This window comes from Leishmania martiniquensis, chromosome 33 (genome assembly GCF_017916325.1).
Source record: "Leishmania martiniquensis isolate LSCM1 chromosome 33, whole genome shotgun sequence".
NCBI classification, from domain to species: Eukaryota; Euglenozoa; class Kinetoplastea; order Trypanosomatida; family Trypanosomatidae; genus Leishmania; species Leishmania martiniquensis.
The window spans coordinates 994484-1006142 of NC_090168.1; the positions used below are offsets into that span (position 1 = coordinate 994484).

An 11659-nucleotide genomic window follows, 5' to 3' on the forward strand; every position below is an offset into this window, starting at 1 on the left:
GTCTGTGCGTGTGCGCTGCCGGAGTTGCAACCGTGGAGTACGCCGCAAAGGCTCGCCAGTTTTTTTCCTTTTCCATTTCGTGCTTCTCCGCCTGGCTTACGTCTCTGCTCGCTCCCCTCTCGGCCATTTTTGCTGCCTGTCGATCTCTCCCCCTCTTCCCCGCTCGTATTGCCATCGCGTTGCTTCGGTCTCTCTTGTTGCCTTTTTCTTTTTTCTGTTTCTTTTTTGCTCTGTTCGAACGCGCACACGCCCGACTGCCGGTGCGCTTGAGATTGCACATTCACTCTTTCGTTTTTTTTGTTTGTTCCATTTGTTGGGTGCGCGCCGAAGGGGTTACGGGGCAGAGGTGCGGATGCTCTTCCGTGATCAACACGACAGCGGCAAAGTCGCGGGCGCTGTAGGTGCAGGCTTGGCGAACCAGCACAACGATGATGACGAGACATCCTCCACTGGTGGGAGGAGCTACACAAGCGCCGAGTCTGCGGCTGCTCAGAGCTTTGAGCAGCGCATGGCGCAGCTGAATAACGCGACACACATGATGCCCGATAGCAGAAGCGGTTCTGATATCTTTTGCAAGGAAGATTCTGGCATCGGCGGCGGCGCGCATGCCTACCTCACACCGGGCTACCAGCTCTTCTCCAAAGTCGGCGGCGCCTACGACGACACCGACACCGATGACATCGACGATGTGCAGCGAAGTCTGTCACTGATGGCGCAGGCTAACGAAGACGACGGCATCGGGCCGAGGTGTGCTGAGCGCACGAGCACGCCGTCCGGAAGGAGACGCTCGAGCCTCCTGAAGAATGACGACGACGAGGAGGAGGCAGATTACTTGGCGACGCTGCTGAGCAACATCGAGCGGCATGCCGAGCGCCTCGACACCCAGTTCTATCGATACCCGCCGTCGGATGTGATAAAGCAGCAGATGGCTGTGGCGGCTCCGCCGAAAGAGGGGAAAACGAAGGCCAGCGCGGCAGCGCTCGCTAAAAGTGCAACCACAGGCGGCCCCGGCAGCGCAACCACGTCGGCGAAAGAGGACGACGCCCATGAGAACCAGTCTGGCAGCGGCAGTGCTTTGTCCCCGAGGTCGGCCTCGCAGGCACCGACGGCAGGATCTTCGACAGCGCCGTCACCAACTGTTGCGGCGGCACCGGCGCCGTCGCAGGGTTCGGGCACGAAGCTGTTCCTGGGCGGCCTGCGTTATGAGGTCATTCAGAGCGGGCGGCACATGGTGAGCTGGATCTTTCAGGTTGCCTGTGGCGTACACTTGAGTCCTTCAAGCATCCTTATTCATCGGAAGACAAAGAATGGGCGGTCAAATGTGGCACCGACGGGATGCGCGTCTGTGTTTGTTGCCAGCGAAGCCGATGTGCAGGCGCTCCTGGATGTGAATCAGCGCATCTACTGCGCCGAGGAAGGCGTTTACGTGTCACCATCGCCGGAGATCATGAAGGAGCTCATCGCATCAAAGGACATCGTGGATGTGACGGGGGGCCGCGTTCGGGGGCCAACCCACCCGGTTGTGATCGAGCGTGCCTACAGCTTCAGTCACCATCACGGCCACCGCGAGTGTGGCGGCAGCGGTAGCCGCGGGCAGGGTGGCGCGGGGGGCGGTGGTGCACTGGCTGGCAGCGGCGGAGGCCACCGCCACGGACGAACGACTTCGTCTGCTAGCACAGAGAGCAACCTGTCTGCCCAGCTCCGGGGGCCCTTGCCGCCGCCCTATGGTAGTGTACCGCCACCTCAATATGGCTCCACGCCCGGATCTCCTTCGGTTATGCCGGGCAGCCTGCCGCCGCCGTCGTACGCGCCATCTAGTCTCTCCAGCTCAATGGCGATGAGTGGTGCATCCCTGGATGGAAGTCTGCGCAGAAGAGCAAGCAGCGCCGCCCTTTACTCGTTCAGTGCCGTTCTGTCGGGGCAATCGTCGCCCTCACAGCAGCCGGTGCTCGGGGATGCGCTGGTGCCTAGTCCCATGTTCGTCCCAAAGGCGCTAGATCCGCCACGAGTGACGTTCCACGCCTATTTGCGCGGCGACGGCGTGCCACACGGGAGCGCTGCAGTACCGCAGCCCTCAGGTTTGCCTTCCACCGCCGGCGTCTCAGCGCCGCACCACACGGTCCTCTTTGTTGCTGCGTTGCCAACGGAGGCGACGCCAGACTACGTCTCGTGGCTCTTTTCGCTCATGAGCATCGCGCTTCACCCTTCCCAGATCCACATCATCGGCGGCGGCGACAGCAGCAGCAGCAACCCTAACGCGAGCGGCTCTCCAGGCGAGGCTTCTCCGGTCGGCTCGGCCAAGGGTAAGGCAGAGAGCTGTGCCACCGTGCACCTTGGCGAAAGCGACACGCCCATCGCACTCAACTACCATCACCGCGTCCTTTGCACCTTGCGAGGCGCGTGGATAGGCCACTCAGCGCAGGATATGGCCGCTCTGCGAGCCAGTGACGCATCGTTGCATGACTGCCCCCTGCTGCACGTGGATCGACGCATGTCTGTGCAGCCAGTCGCCGGCGTCGGCAACTGCGACCCCGCCACGACAGAGATACCGGGCTACCCGCACGGCGTTTCGGGAGGCGACTTGGGAAGCGCCGGTGCCGCGCCGTATCCGCCGACGCCGGCGTCGTACTCAACACCTGTCTTCGGTGGCATGCCCATGATGCCAGCGACGAACATAGGCGGCGCTGCGAGTACGATACCGCTTTCGATGCAGTGGGGCTTCAACATGCCTTCTTCGTTTCCGAACTGCATGCACACAGGTGTACCGCCACCGCCACCAGCGGGGATGATGGGCGCGCGAGCGCCGCCGCTGCCGCCGCCGCCGTTCCCCTTTCCGCAGACCGTGACGATCGGCGATCGTATTTACCAGCTACCTCCGGGCTCAACGGTGCAGTTTGTCCCCGTCATCACCCCCGCCAGTGGTACTGGCGCGTATGGAGAGGCCGAGGCTGGCACAGGCAGCGCTTCCGGAGGTCATCGGCGGAGCGGTCCACCAGGTCCCGGGAGTACTGCGCAGATGGAGGTGGCGGAGAAGCCAAGTTCCGGCTCGCCTCACCTCGACATCGCACTGCAGTTTAGCACGCGGCCCTCGCAAAAGCACGCGGAGCCGTGACGCTTCGAATCAGTCGTCCGATATGGGAAGTTTTGCTCGAGAGGGAAAGGGTATTGCGCACTGAGGATAACGCAGAGAGGCGATGGACTTGTGGATGTCCTTCTAAGTGTGCTTAGGAGTAAAAGCGATGTGCGCGTGATGGATGAGGCTGCGCGTTTGTTTGCAGAGCTTCGAGTTATTTCTTTTTCTTTTCATCGTGCCTTTGTGTGTCTGTGTGGGCTCATCTCCCGTGGTAGCCTCATGCAAGGCGGCTGGTCCTCTCCGTGCGGGCCGGTGCTGCTATCTTTACTGCCGTTTGCGCTTTCTCGCGCTATGCTTCGTTGTAGTCGTGCCCGGTGCCAATGGTCGCTCCGTCGGCGGGTAGACATGGTGCGCCGGCAGCAGCCCACACGAAAGCGAGAGAGGTATAGACGACCCGACTGCGTGCGACTGGCACGTCCCGTGTTGCTTCCTGTCTCTTTCTCCTCCCCCTCCCCCTCTTTTCTTTTTTCTTCCCTTTTCCACTATTGATTGCGCGTTTACTCTTTGTCTTTGCGCATGTGCGTCGCGCTCTTTTCAGTTTCTTCTCTTTGGAGAGGCCTTTTCTCTCGTTAGGTTTGCTTTTTTTCTTTTTTGTCGCTCTTCATTTTCGTCTGCGCTCTCCCTCTCCCCTGCCCTCCTTTACTGACACTGAGGCGCCTTTGGTTTTGTGTTGTGTTGCGCATGAGGGCTCCATTTCTGCGCACCTCTCCTCTTTTCCCTTGCCTCCCCTCTTCTCTCCTCCAACCTGACTGCTTCATCTATTCTGTGTACCTTTTTATCGTACCGTGGCCCCCCTCTCCCTCCCTCCTTCCCTCGCTTCCTCTCCTCTCACCCGCTCACGCGTGCACACACACGCACACACACACGCGAAAAGGGAGTACACACCAGCGCTGCCGCTCCGACCTCGTGTACGTCATCAGTGCTTCTATGTCTGCGTGCGTGCATGCGGCTCGCTGTCTCCTGTTTTTTTCTTTGCTATTTCACGGTCGCTCACGATATGGGTTGCGCCTGCCCCTTTCCCTCTCTTTTTTCTATGCGATTCGGTTCTGGCTGCTCGCCAGTTTATCGAGAGATCAAAAAAGTGCATCCGGTACCGGTGCGTCTAAGGTTGTTGATCATGCGGATGTTGTGGCTTTGATCGATAGAAAGTACCGCGGGTGCCGCTCTTGCAGCCTTCTTTCCGTCAAAGACATAGAAGCGAAAAGTGCCCAGTGTCTGAGCACAGTCAGACGAAGGCTTGGATACATGCACGTGCCGGATGGGCTCATACTTCGTGGAGGCGGCAGTGGGCAACAGGTGGGGAGGGAGGAGCGGGGTGGTGTGTGTGTGTGGGCATTCTGCGGCCAGCGATGCGTAACGGCCCCCTTATGCCCCATATACCACCCATTTTTTTTTTTGCGAGGCGTTTGTCTGCTGTGCGATGCCGACTCCTCCGTTTGGGGTTTCTTCTTTCGGGGAGGTGGATGACGTGCGCTTTTTTTTTCACTGTGGCTGAGTTTTTTTTTCGCCCCATTGTTGCGCGCGTGCTCACTCTTCTGCTTTTTGTGTGTGTGTGTGAGTGCTGAAGCGAACTAACGAAAACGATGAAAGGTATGACCGCAAAGAGGACCGATGCCTCGAGGGAGGGAGGAGCGGGGGAGGGGAAAAGGGCGCGTTGAGAAGCCGCTGCCAGCGATCGAGGCAGGCAGCTGACGAGGAAGGCGAAGAAAGGGCGATGAAAACTTGCCGAGATCTGCGTTCGTGATGCACCTTCGTGCCGGCACTTGTGCTTGTGCGTATCTGCGCATCTTCTGGTATTCGCGGCTGCTCTCTCCCACGACGCTCCCCATGTGCACCGACGGAGCGCTTCCTCTTTCCCACTGCGGTCGGCTACCTCTTGTACTGCGCGACTGCGCCTCGTTCCTGCTGGCTGCTCAGCGTTGTATTTTATCCACTCTGCCCCTCTCCTCCTCGTCCAATTTTTCCGTTGCAACCTTTTTTTTTGGGGGTGGTGGCGGTGGGGGCTTTGGCTGTCCGATCGCACGGCTGATGCTGATGCCCTCTCTTTCCCACGCCTATCCGCATCCCTCCCTCCTTCCACGTACACACATACAGAGGGCCGCATTTTCTCTTCGCTGAGAGAGGAGCGCCCTTTAGAAACATTTTATTTCTTCCTTCACAGCAGCGACGAATTGTTCACAGAAAGAAAACAGGCGAAAGAGAAGAGGAATAGACACCCATAGCCGCTTACAGCGTTCAGAGGGGAGGCTCGGAGATGAGTATTGAAGTGCACGTGCGCATTCGCCCTTCCGTGGCCAACGTGGTATGGTCCAGTGCAGAAACGGTCCTCTACAGCACGGCGAACCCCAACACTCGGTATATCTACAACAAAGTGTACCCGAGCAACAGCACCAATGAATCTATCTTCCATGGCATGGAGGCGGTCGTGCACGCGGCGTTCGACGGCAAGAACGTCACCATCATGGCGTACGGGCAGACTGGCAGCGGAAAGACGCACAGCATGATCGGCGTACATGACGACCCCGGCATGGTGCCGCGGGCAGCGAAGTTGCTGTTGGAGTTGAAGCGTACCACTCCGGGTACCAAGATACAGGCATTCTACACGGAGATCTACAACGAGTCGGTCAAAGATCTTCTCGAACCTCAGAGAGGCGAACTCGCGCTGCACGACTCCCCTGACGGCGGCGTGTTTTTCGAAAAGAAGATGATCAGCGTAGAAACCTTTGACGACTTCATTCAGCTGCAGGCGGCAGCGGAGCGAAACCGCAAGTATGGCGTCACCAATCTGAACGAGCACAGCAGCCGCTCGCACGTCATCCTCACCTTCGAAATACATCGTTACAACCGTGTTGGCAAGAGTGTCATCAACTTAGTCGATCTGGCCGGCTCCGAGTCGGCGTCGCGCGCGAACACCGAGGGCATCTCCCTCCGCGAGGGTGGCTTCATCAACCGCAGCCTTCTAACCCTTGGCAATGTGGTGGACGCCATCGTCGAGAGGCGGCCCTATGTGCCATACAGGGATGCCAAGCTGACGCGCCTCCTTCGCACATGCCTCGGCGGCTCTGGTATCACGTTAATTCTCTGCTGTGTTAACCCATCCCGCGAGAACTTCGACCAAACCGTCGCAACTCTCCGCTTCACCCAGCGCGCGATGAAGATCAAGAACGACCCTGTTGTTGTCCTGAACATGCCGCCCCTTTTCACGCATCAGTATAGCGACGGTGCACGGCAGCTCATCGAGGGCCTGCAAGAATCGGCGGAGGCGGAGTACCAGCGTGGGCTGCGCGACAGCTTTCTGTACTGTGGCAGCACCATCGGCTCGGTAGTGAGCAACTACCAGGCGCAAGTCTCCGACTGCTTGCACTCGCTGGCGAACGCGCAGCGACTGCTGGTAGCACACGATCATGCCATGGCCATCGACCACATTGGGAGGCTGTACAACCAACACAATGAGCTGGTGCGGCAGCGGATCAGCAACCAAGAGCTGGCCAAGGGCGAGCGAAAGCGGCAGCGCGACGTGGGGTCGGAGATCGAGTCCCGAAAGGAAAAGATGGCGAGGCTGGAGGAGGAGCTCAGCACCAAAGCCTCCTCGCTGGATACAAACCTGGCAGGGTGGGAGTACCAGCTTTATGAGGCGCGGCAGCGGCAGCGGAGCGAGGTGGACGTGCTCGTGAAGTTAGAGCTTGCCCGCCGTGCGCGCATCCAGTACGAGTGGGTCGTTTGCTTTGAGCGGGTTGCCTCGCGCAGTGTCCCGGCCATTCAAGCCGGTCTTTCAGCGCTGCAGTCGAAGCTTGTCGAAAGCGATGGCGCCGCTGAGTACCATCAGTACCGCCACCTCCTCTCGTCTGTCTTGCCCTCGCAGGAGTGCGATGCGGGTTACCGTAAGTTGCACGCGAAGGAGCTGAGGGCGGCCCTCATGAAGGCTCGAGATGAGTTGGCTGACCTAACGATGGCGCACGAAATGGTGAAAGACGATATCGAGGAGGCAAAGGGGCAGCAGCAGCGAGACAGCAAGCGGGGAACCACGTCGGTGTCACCTCAACCGCGGCCAAACTTGTCTGACCTGTCGGAGGAGGATCTCGTGGAGTACTACCGTGGGGTTCCAGACAGCGAAGTCGAAGACCGTATTCGCCATCTGGAGCGGGAGGAAAAAGCGCTGATGGCGCAGGCGCGGCGTGGTGCTCGCCGTGAGAGTCTGCGGCGCGTTCGCGAGAGTCTCCGTGTATCTTGTGACAGCCGCGGAGGCAGTGGGCGCTCTCCTCAGAACGGCGCCGGCGGCGTCACTATCACTCGGCGGGTCGAAGCCGGTGGCACAGAGCCTGGCTCAAGCGCGTCGCAGCACTATCGACGCGTGGCGGTTGATGATGAGGGACGCGCGGATGCGCACCAAACGGAGATGAGCGCGCAAGCGGGGGCGCGGGCAAGGCGCAGCTCGACTGCCTACGCGGAGGGCGTGAAGAACGCGCTTTCCATCTTGGACAGTCTTAAAGCACAGCTCCAGCGCAAGGGGGGTGGCCATCACGCCTCCGCCACGTTAGCTTCGGCGAGTCGCACTCAGCAGACGCAGGCGCAGCGGCAGCAGGAGGCTGCCCGCGGGCGTAGTCGCGGCAACGCGAGCACCAGTAGCGAGCCGCGCCGGCGGCAAGGCCGCAAAGACGTCGACGAAACAGCAGTGTACCACGATTCCGAAGCAGACGGTGTGGAGGACGAGCACCAGCGCGCCGCCACCCGCCCCGCTACTGCTGCGGCGCATCGTCGCCACCATAGCGCGGCGCCCGACAGCACTGTGGACGCGGAAGACATGTCGCTGGCAGAGCTCTATCAGGCGACGATTGGGAAGGAGAACTGGCGTCGGCCCAAGAGTGCTGCCGCCGCCGCCCCGGCATCTCGCGCGGCGCACAAGTACATTACGGTCCGGGAGGACGATGTAGCGTTCGATGTGGGTGAGAAGGAGGACGCCCCGCTGGCTCCTTACCAGCGGGCCTCGTCCTCGCCAGTGGGGATCGCGGCACGGCGCAAGATGAAGCGGCAGAACTCGCGTCCGGCGGTGGAAAGGGCACTTTACGCGCTGAACTCAAATTCGCACTCACCGTCACCCATGTAAGAGCGTCCGCCCGCGTGGGCGATGCTCGTGAGGCACCTGCTTCAGTGGCGCCGGCGGAACGCAAGCCGTGCTCTGTTTCTTCTCGACCATGGCTTGTTGCCTCGCGTACCACCGAGGGACTTGTGCGAGCTTTTCGTATCATAGATGTGCATGCTTGCGTGTAGGCACACACGCACCCGCTCTATCCACACTGCTTTCATCATCCGGCTTGACGTTTGCCTTTGTTCGAGTTCTTTCTCTTGCTCTGCTCGCCATGCCAGGTAGCGCGGGCGGGCGGCGGCGGTGCTGTTACGCGTGCTGCCTGAGTCGACTCACGGCGGGGCGCACCACGCGAAAGCAAAGTGGTGGAGGAAAGCAGGCGTCTAGTCGGAGAGAGAAAAAAGGATAGAGTGCTTGCGGGTGCGCTTTTTTTTTTGCTCCACTTTCATTTGTGTGTCTGTGTGTGTGCGTGTGCGCCCCGCATGCGTTTGCCGCGCGTTTTGTGAGGGGTGATCTTGTGCCCATCCCCCTTTTGTCCCCCCCTCCCCTCCCCCTCCCTCCCTCTTTAGCCATCACCGCTGACCCCCCATCCCACTTTGGCCGTTTTTCGTCTGCACTGATTTCGCCTGTTTGTTTGCACTACATTGCACAGTCGTGTGTGTATTAGATCACCCCTTAGATACTCATCGTGTCTCGCCTAATCTTTCCGTCCCCCCTTTTTTCGCTCCCGGTTCTATTAGCGGGGGCACAGGTGTGCCCCTTGAAAGAAGGCGAGTAAGGGCAACTCTTCGGCATCCCTTCTCCCTCTTCTGCTCAGTTCCCGCAGCTGGGCAGTATGATCCGCTTCGCCCCTCCCAGGATAAAGACGGCGGTAACAAGCGACAAGAGCGAAAAAGAGCTGCTGATGTTGCCTGGAGGATGTACAGAGACTCGCCTTCTTTTTTTTCACTCTCGAAAAATTCCTTGTCACACACTCCTCTCTGGACCCTCTCCTTCCCATATCATGCCGATGATCACCGCACACGTCCCTGACGGAGCCTGTCGCGCTTGCCTTGGTGTCTTCTCCCCTTCTTAGTTGGGGAAGAAAACGGCGAGGAAAAAAACCGGCCGACCGCCAAAAGAAGCCGGACATGTTTGCAGGGAGGAGGAGGAGGGGGCTGGTGGTGGTGTGGGGCTCCGTCACGTCTTTTGCGCGGCTTCCAGTCGGGGCGTGCGGGGCGCATACAAGGGCGCTGAGGCTCTCTTTTTCCTTTCCTCTTCTCATGGAAGATGCCCACTGGCTGTCGTATCTCTTCTCTATGCTACAGTGCGTTTCACCCCCAATCGCTCTCCCCCCTCCTCCCACCCCCACACGCACACACATGCACACCTGCCATCTCCGTCACAAGGTGCAACAGGATGGGGCAGTGGAGGCGGGCACTACCGTTTCGTAGATGCTTACCGGAAAAGACCAACAACAATATACTGTAAGAGCGGAGTGCGTCAGTTGTGCTCCCCCTCTGCCTCACGACGCTCATCACGTGTTCTGGCGTCGATCACGGCCGGGTAGAAGATGAAAGGGAGCTTCTTGGCCCAGCAATGGCTTACTTCCTCCCTTTTGTGTGTGTGTGTGTTCGTTCGCGCCTTCTTTCGAACACTTCACTGTCCGGTGACGGGAATACTGGCGCGTGCGTGCATCACCTTTTCTCCCCTTCAGCCGCTCCCACTTTTTCTCGTCTCTGTCAAACGGAAGGCGTTCTCCTCCTCCCCCTCCTCTCTCTCTATTTATGCGGGGCACTCTCCTAAACCAAAGAGGGAAGATGAGCATGAGGGAGGGTGCGGCTTATTCTTCGTAGAGCTGTGGATGCGCACATGTGCGTTCAGTGGTTACTGTTAGATGCGCTCCCCCACCCACTGGCTACACGGAGAACGAGTCGGGGCGTGCCGCTCTGTGTGGGTGGTGGTGATGTTGCAACGAAAAGTCGATGCATGTGAACTCGGTTGACATGGGTGATGAAAACGAATATACATACATATACATATATTTACGGGACTGGCGAGTAGCTGCGCAATGCGCGCTTCTCTCACCCACTTTCGTACTGGCTGCTGGCACCCTGCTGCGTGGCCGTCCTATTCAGAGAGCGCTCTCAGCAACTCTTGCGTGGCACTCGCAGCTGCCGGCCGGCCGCCGCACGCTGGCGGATCAGCCTCCACAGATTTTTTTCGCTTTCAGTATTCTAAGCTCTTTGCCTTGACGCCTTCGTCAACATATTCTGAAGGTGTAGACCGACTGCGCGCCACTCTCTCACCATTCACGCTGCTCTCTACATCCCTTCTCTTCTTTTGTTTTCTGTACATGCATCCGCTTATCCCTTTTCCTTGCGCTCTTGCTTTCGGTCGCTTCGTGGACTTGTCGCTGTCTCGGCGTATGCGGTGAACGGTCTGTGCCGTCCGCCTTCAGAGATAAGTCACCACTCTTACGAATAGTAGCGCCACTACGCACGCCCCCTCCCCTTCCCTCGAAGCTGTACACGGACACCAACGGAGGCACACGTCACAGCCACTCAAAAAAAAGGAAACCAATCAGCAAAGAAAGCAAAGAGAGGGCGAATACAACGCTGACATCAGCGGGCAACTCAAAATTGCACAGGTGCCGTGGAGCGCTTTTCATTCTCGCTGTCGCCCTGCGTTGCTCACCCCCATCCCTCTCCCCTTTTGCTAATTCTCGTCATACATTTTTTTCGCCACTGACAACCCCTCTCTGCTCGAACGTCCTTCGAGGTTTCTGTTCTTTGCTGATCTCTTCGTTGGCAGGAAGGAGGGGTGTGCCACCTCATCGTCGGGTTTCCCTTCCCTCCCTCTCTCCTCCACCCACCACAGTGATACGGTGACACAGCGCGGTGCACATCCATCGATAGGGCTCTCTTCTCTACACACATTTCCTTTTCCGAAATCCTGGGGCTCTTTTCTGCCATTCTGCATAGCACCGTTTCCGCTGCTTCTATCTGACGCGTAGTGTGACTTTGCCAGCAAGCGCGTACGTTCGCACCCCCCCCTGTGCGTCTTTCCCCCGGCCTCTCCCTCATCTGCCGCCGGTGCCGGGACTGCCTCTGTCAGTGAGGGGCGCCCTCCCTCGCCCCCCTCCTCCTCCTCCCTGCGATTCTTTGGTCAGAGCTGGGGCAGATCAAGCGGATAAATCCCCTTCGTAGTCTCGCCGGCGTCCCTCTCTCTCTCCTTTCACCCTTCAGGGGAGCTTTAGGAGTGGAAGGGAACAGGTGGCGGGGCGACATTGCCGCCTCTCCTTATCAACGCGAGACTAGTGTGCGCGTCGAACGCAACGGTGAGAACTGTTGGCGACAGAGCGGAGAAGCTGCTTCCCCTCGCTCTCTCCCCCGGCCCGCCCACGCGCGCGCTCACGCACGCAGGTCAGCTGCAACAGTGAAAGCACCGCCGCGTGCACTTCT

At 59.2% G+C, this 11659-nt stretch overlaps 2 protein-coding genes across 2 annotated transcripts; both read left to right on the top strand.

The window, feature by feature from the left end:
• Positions 1-352: 352 nt before the first annotated feature.
• Positions 353-3112, top strand: LSCM1_02720 (uncharacterized protein; the record flags this gene model as incomplete). The annotated part of the gene is made up of 1 exon (XM_067320296.1): positions 353-3112. One exon carries the CDS (start codon positions 353-355, stop codon positions 3110-3112), a length of 2760 nt encoding a protein of 919 aa, XP_067175671.1.
• Positions 3113-5387: 2275 nt separating this feature from the next.
• Positions 5388-8237, top strand: LSCM1_02721 (uncharacterized protein; the record flags this gene model as incomplete). The annotated part of the gene is made up of 1 exon (XM_067320297.1): positions 5388-8237. The coding sequence occupies one exon, from the start codon at positions 5388-5390 to the stop codon at positions 8235-8237; it is 2850 nt and encodes a 949-aa protein (XP_067175672.1).
• Between the last annotated feature and the right edge of the window lie 3422 nt (positions 8238-11659).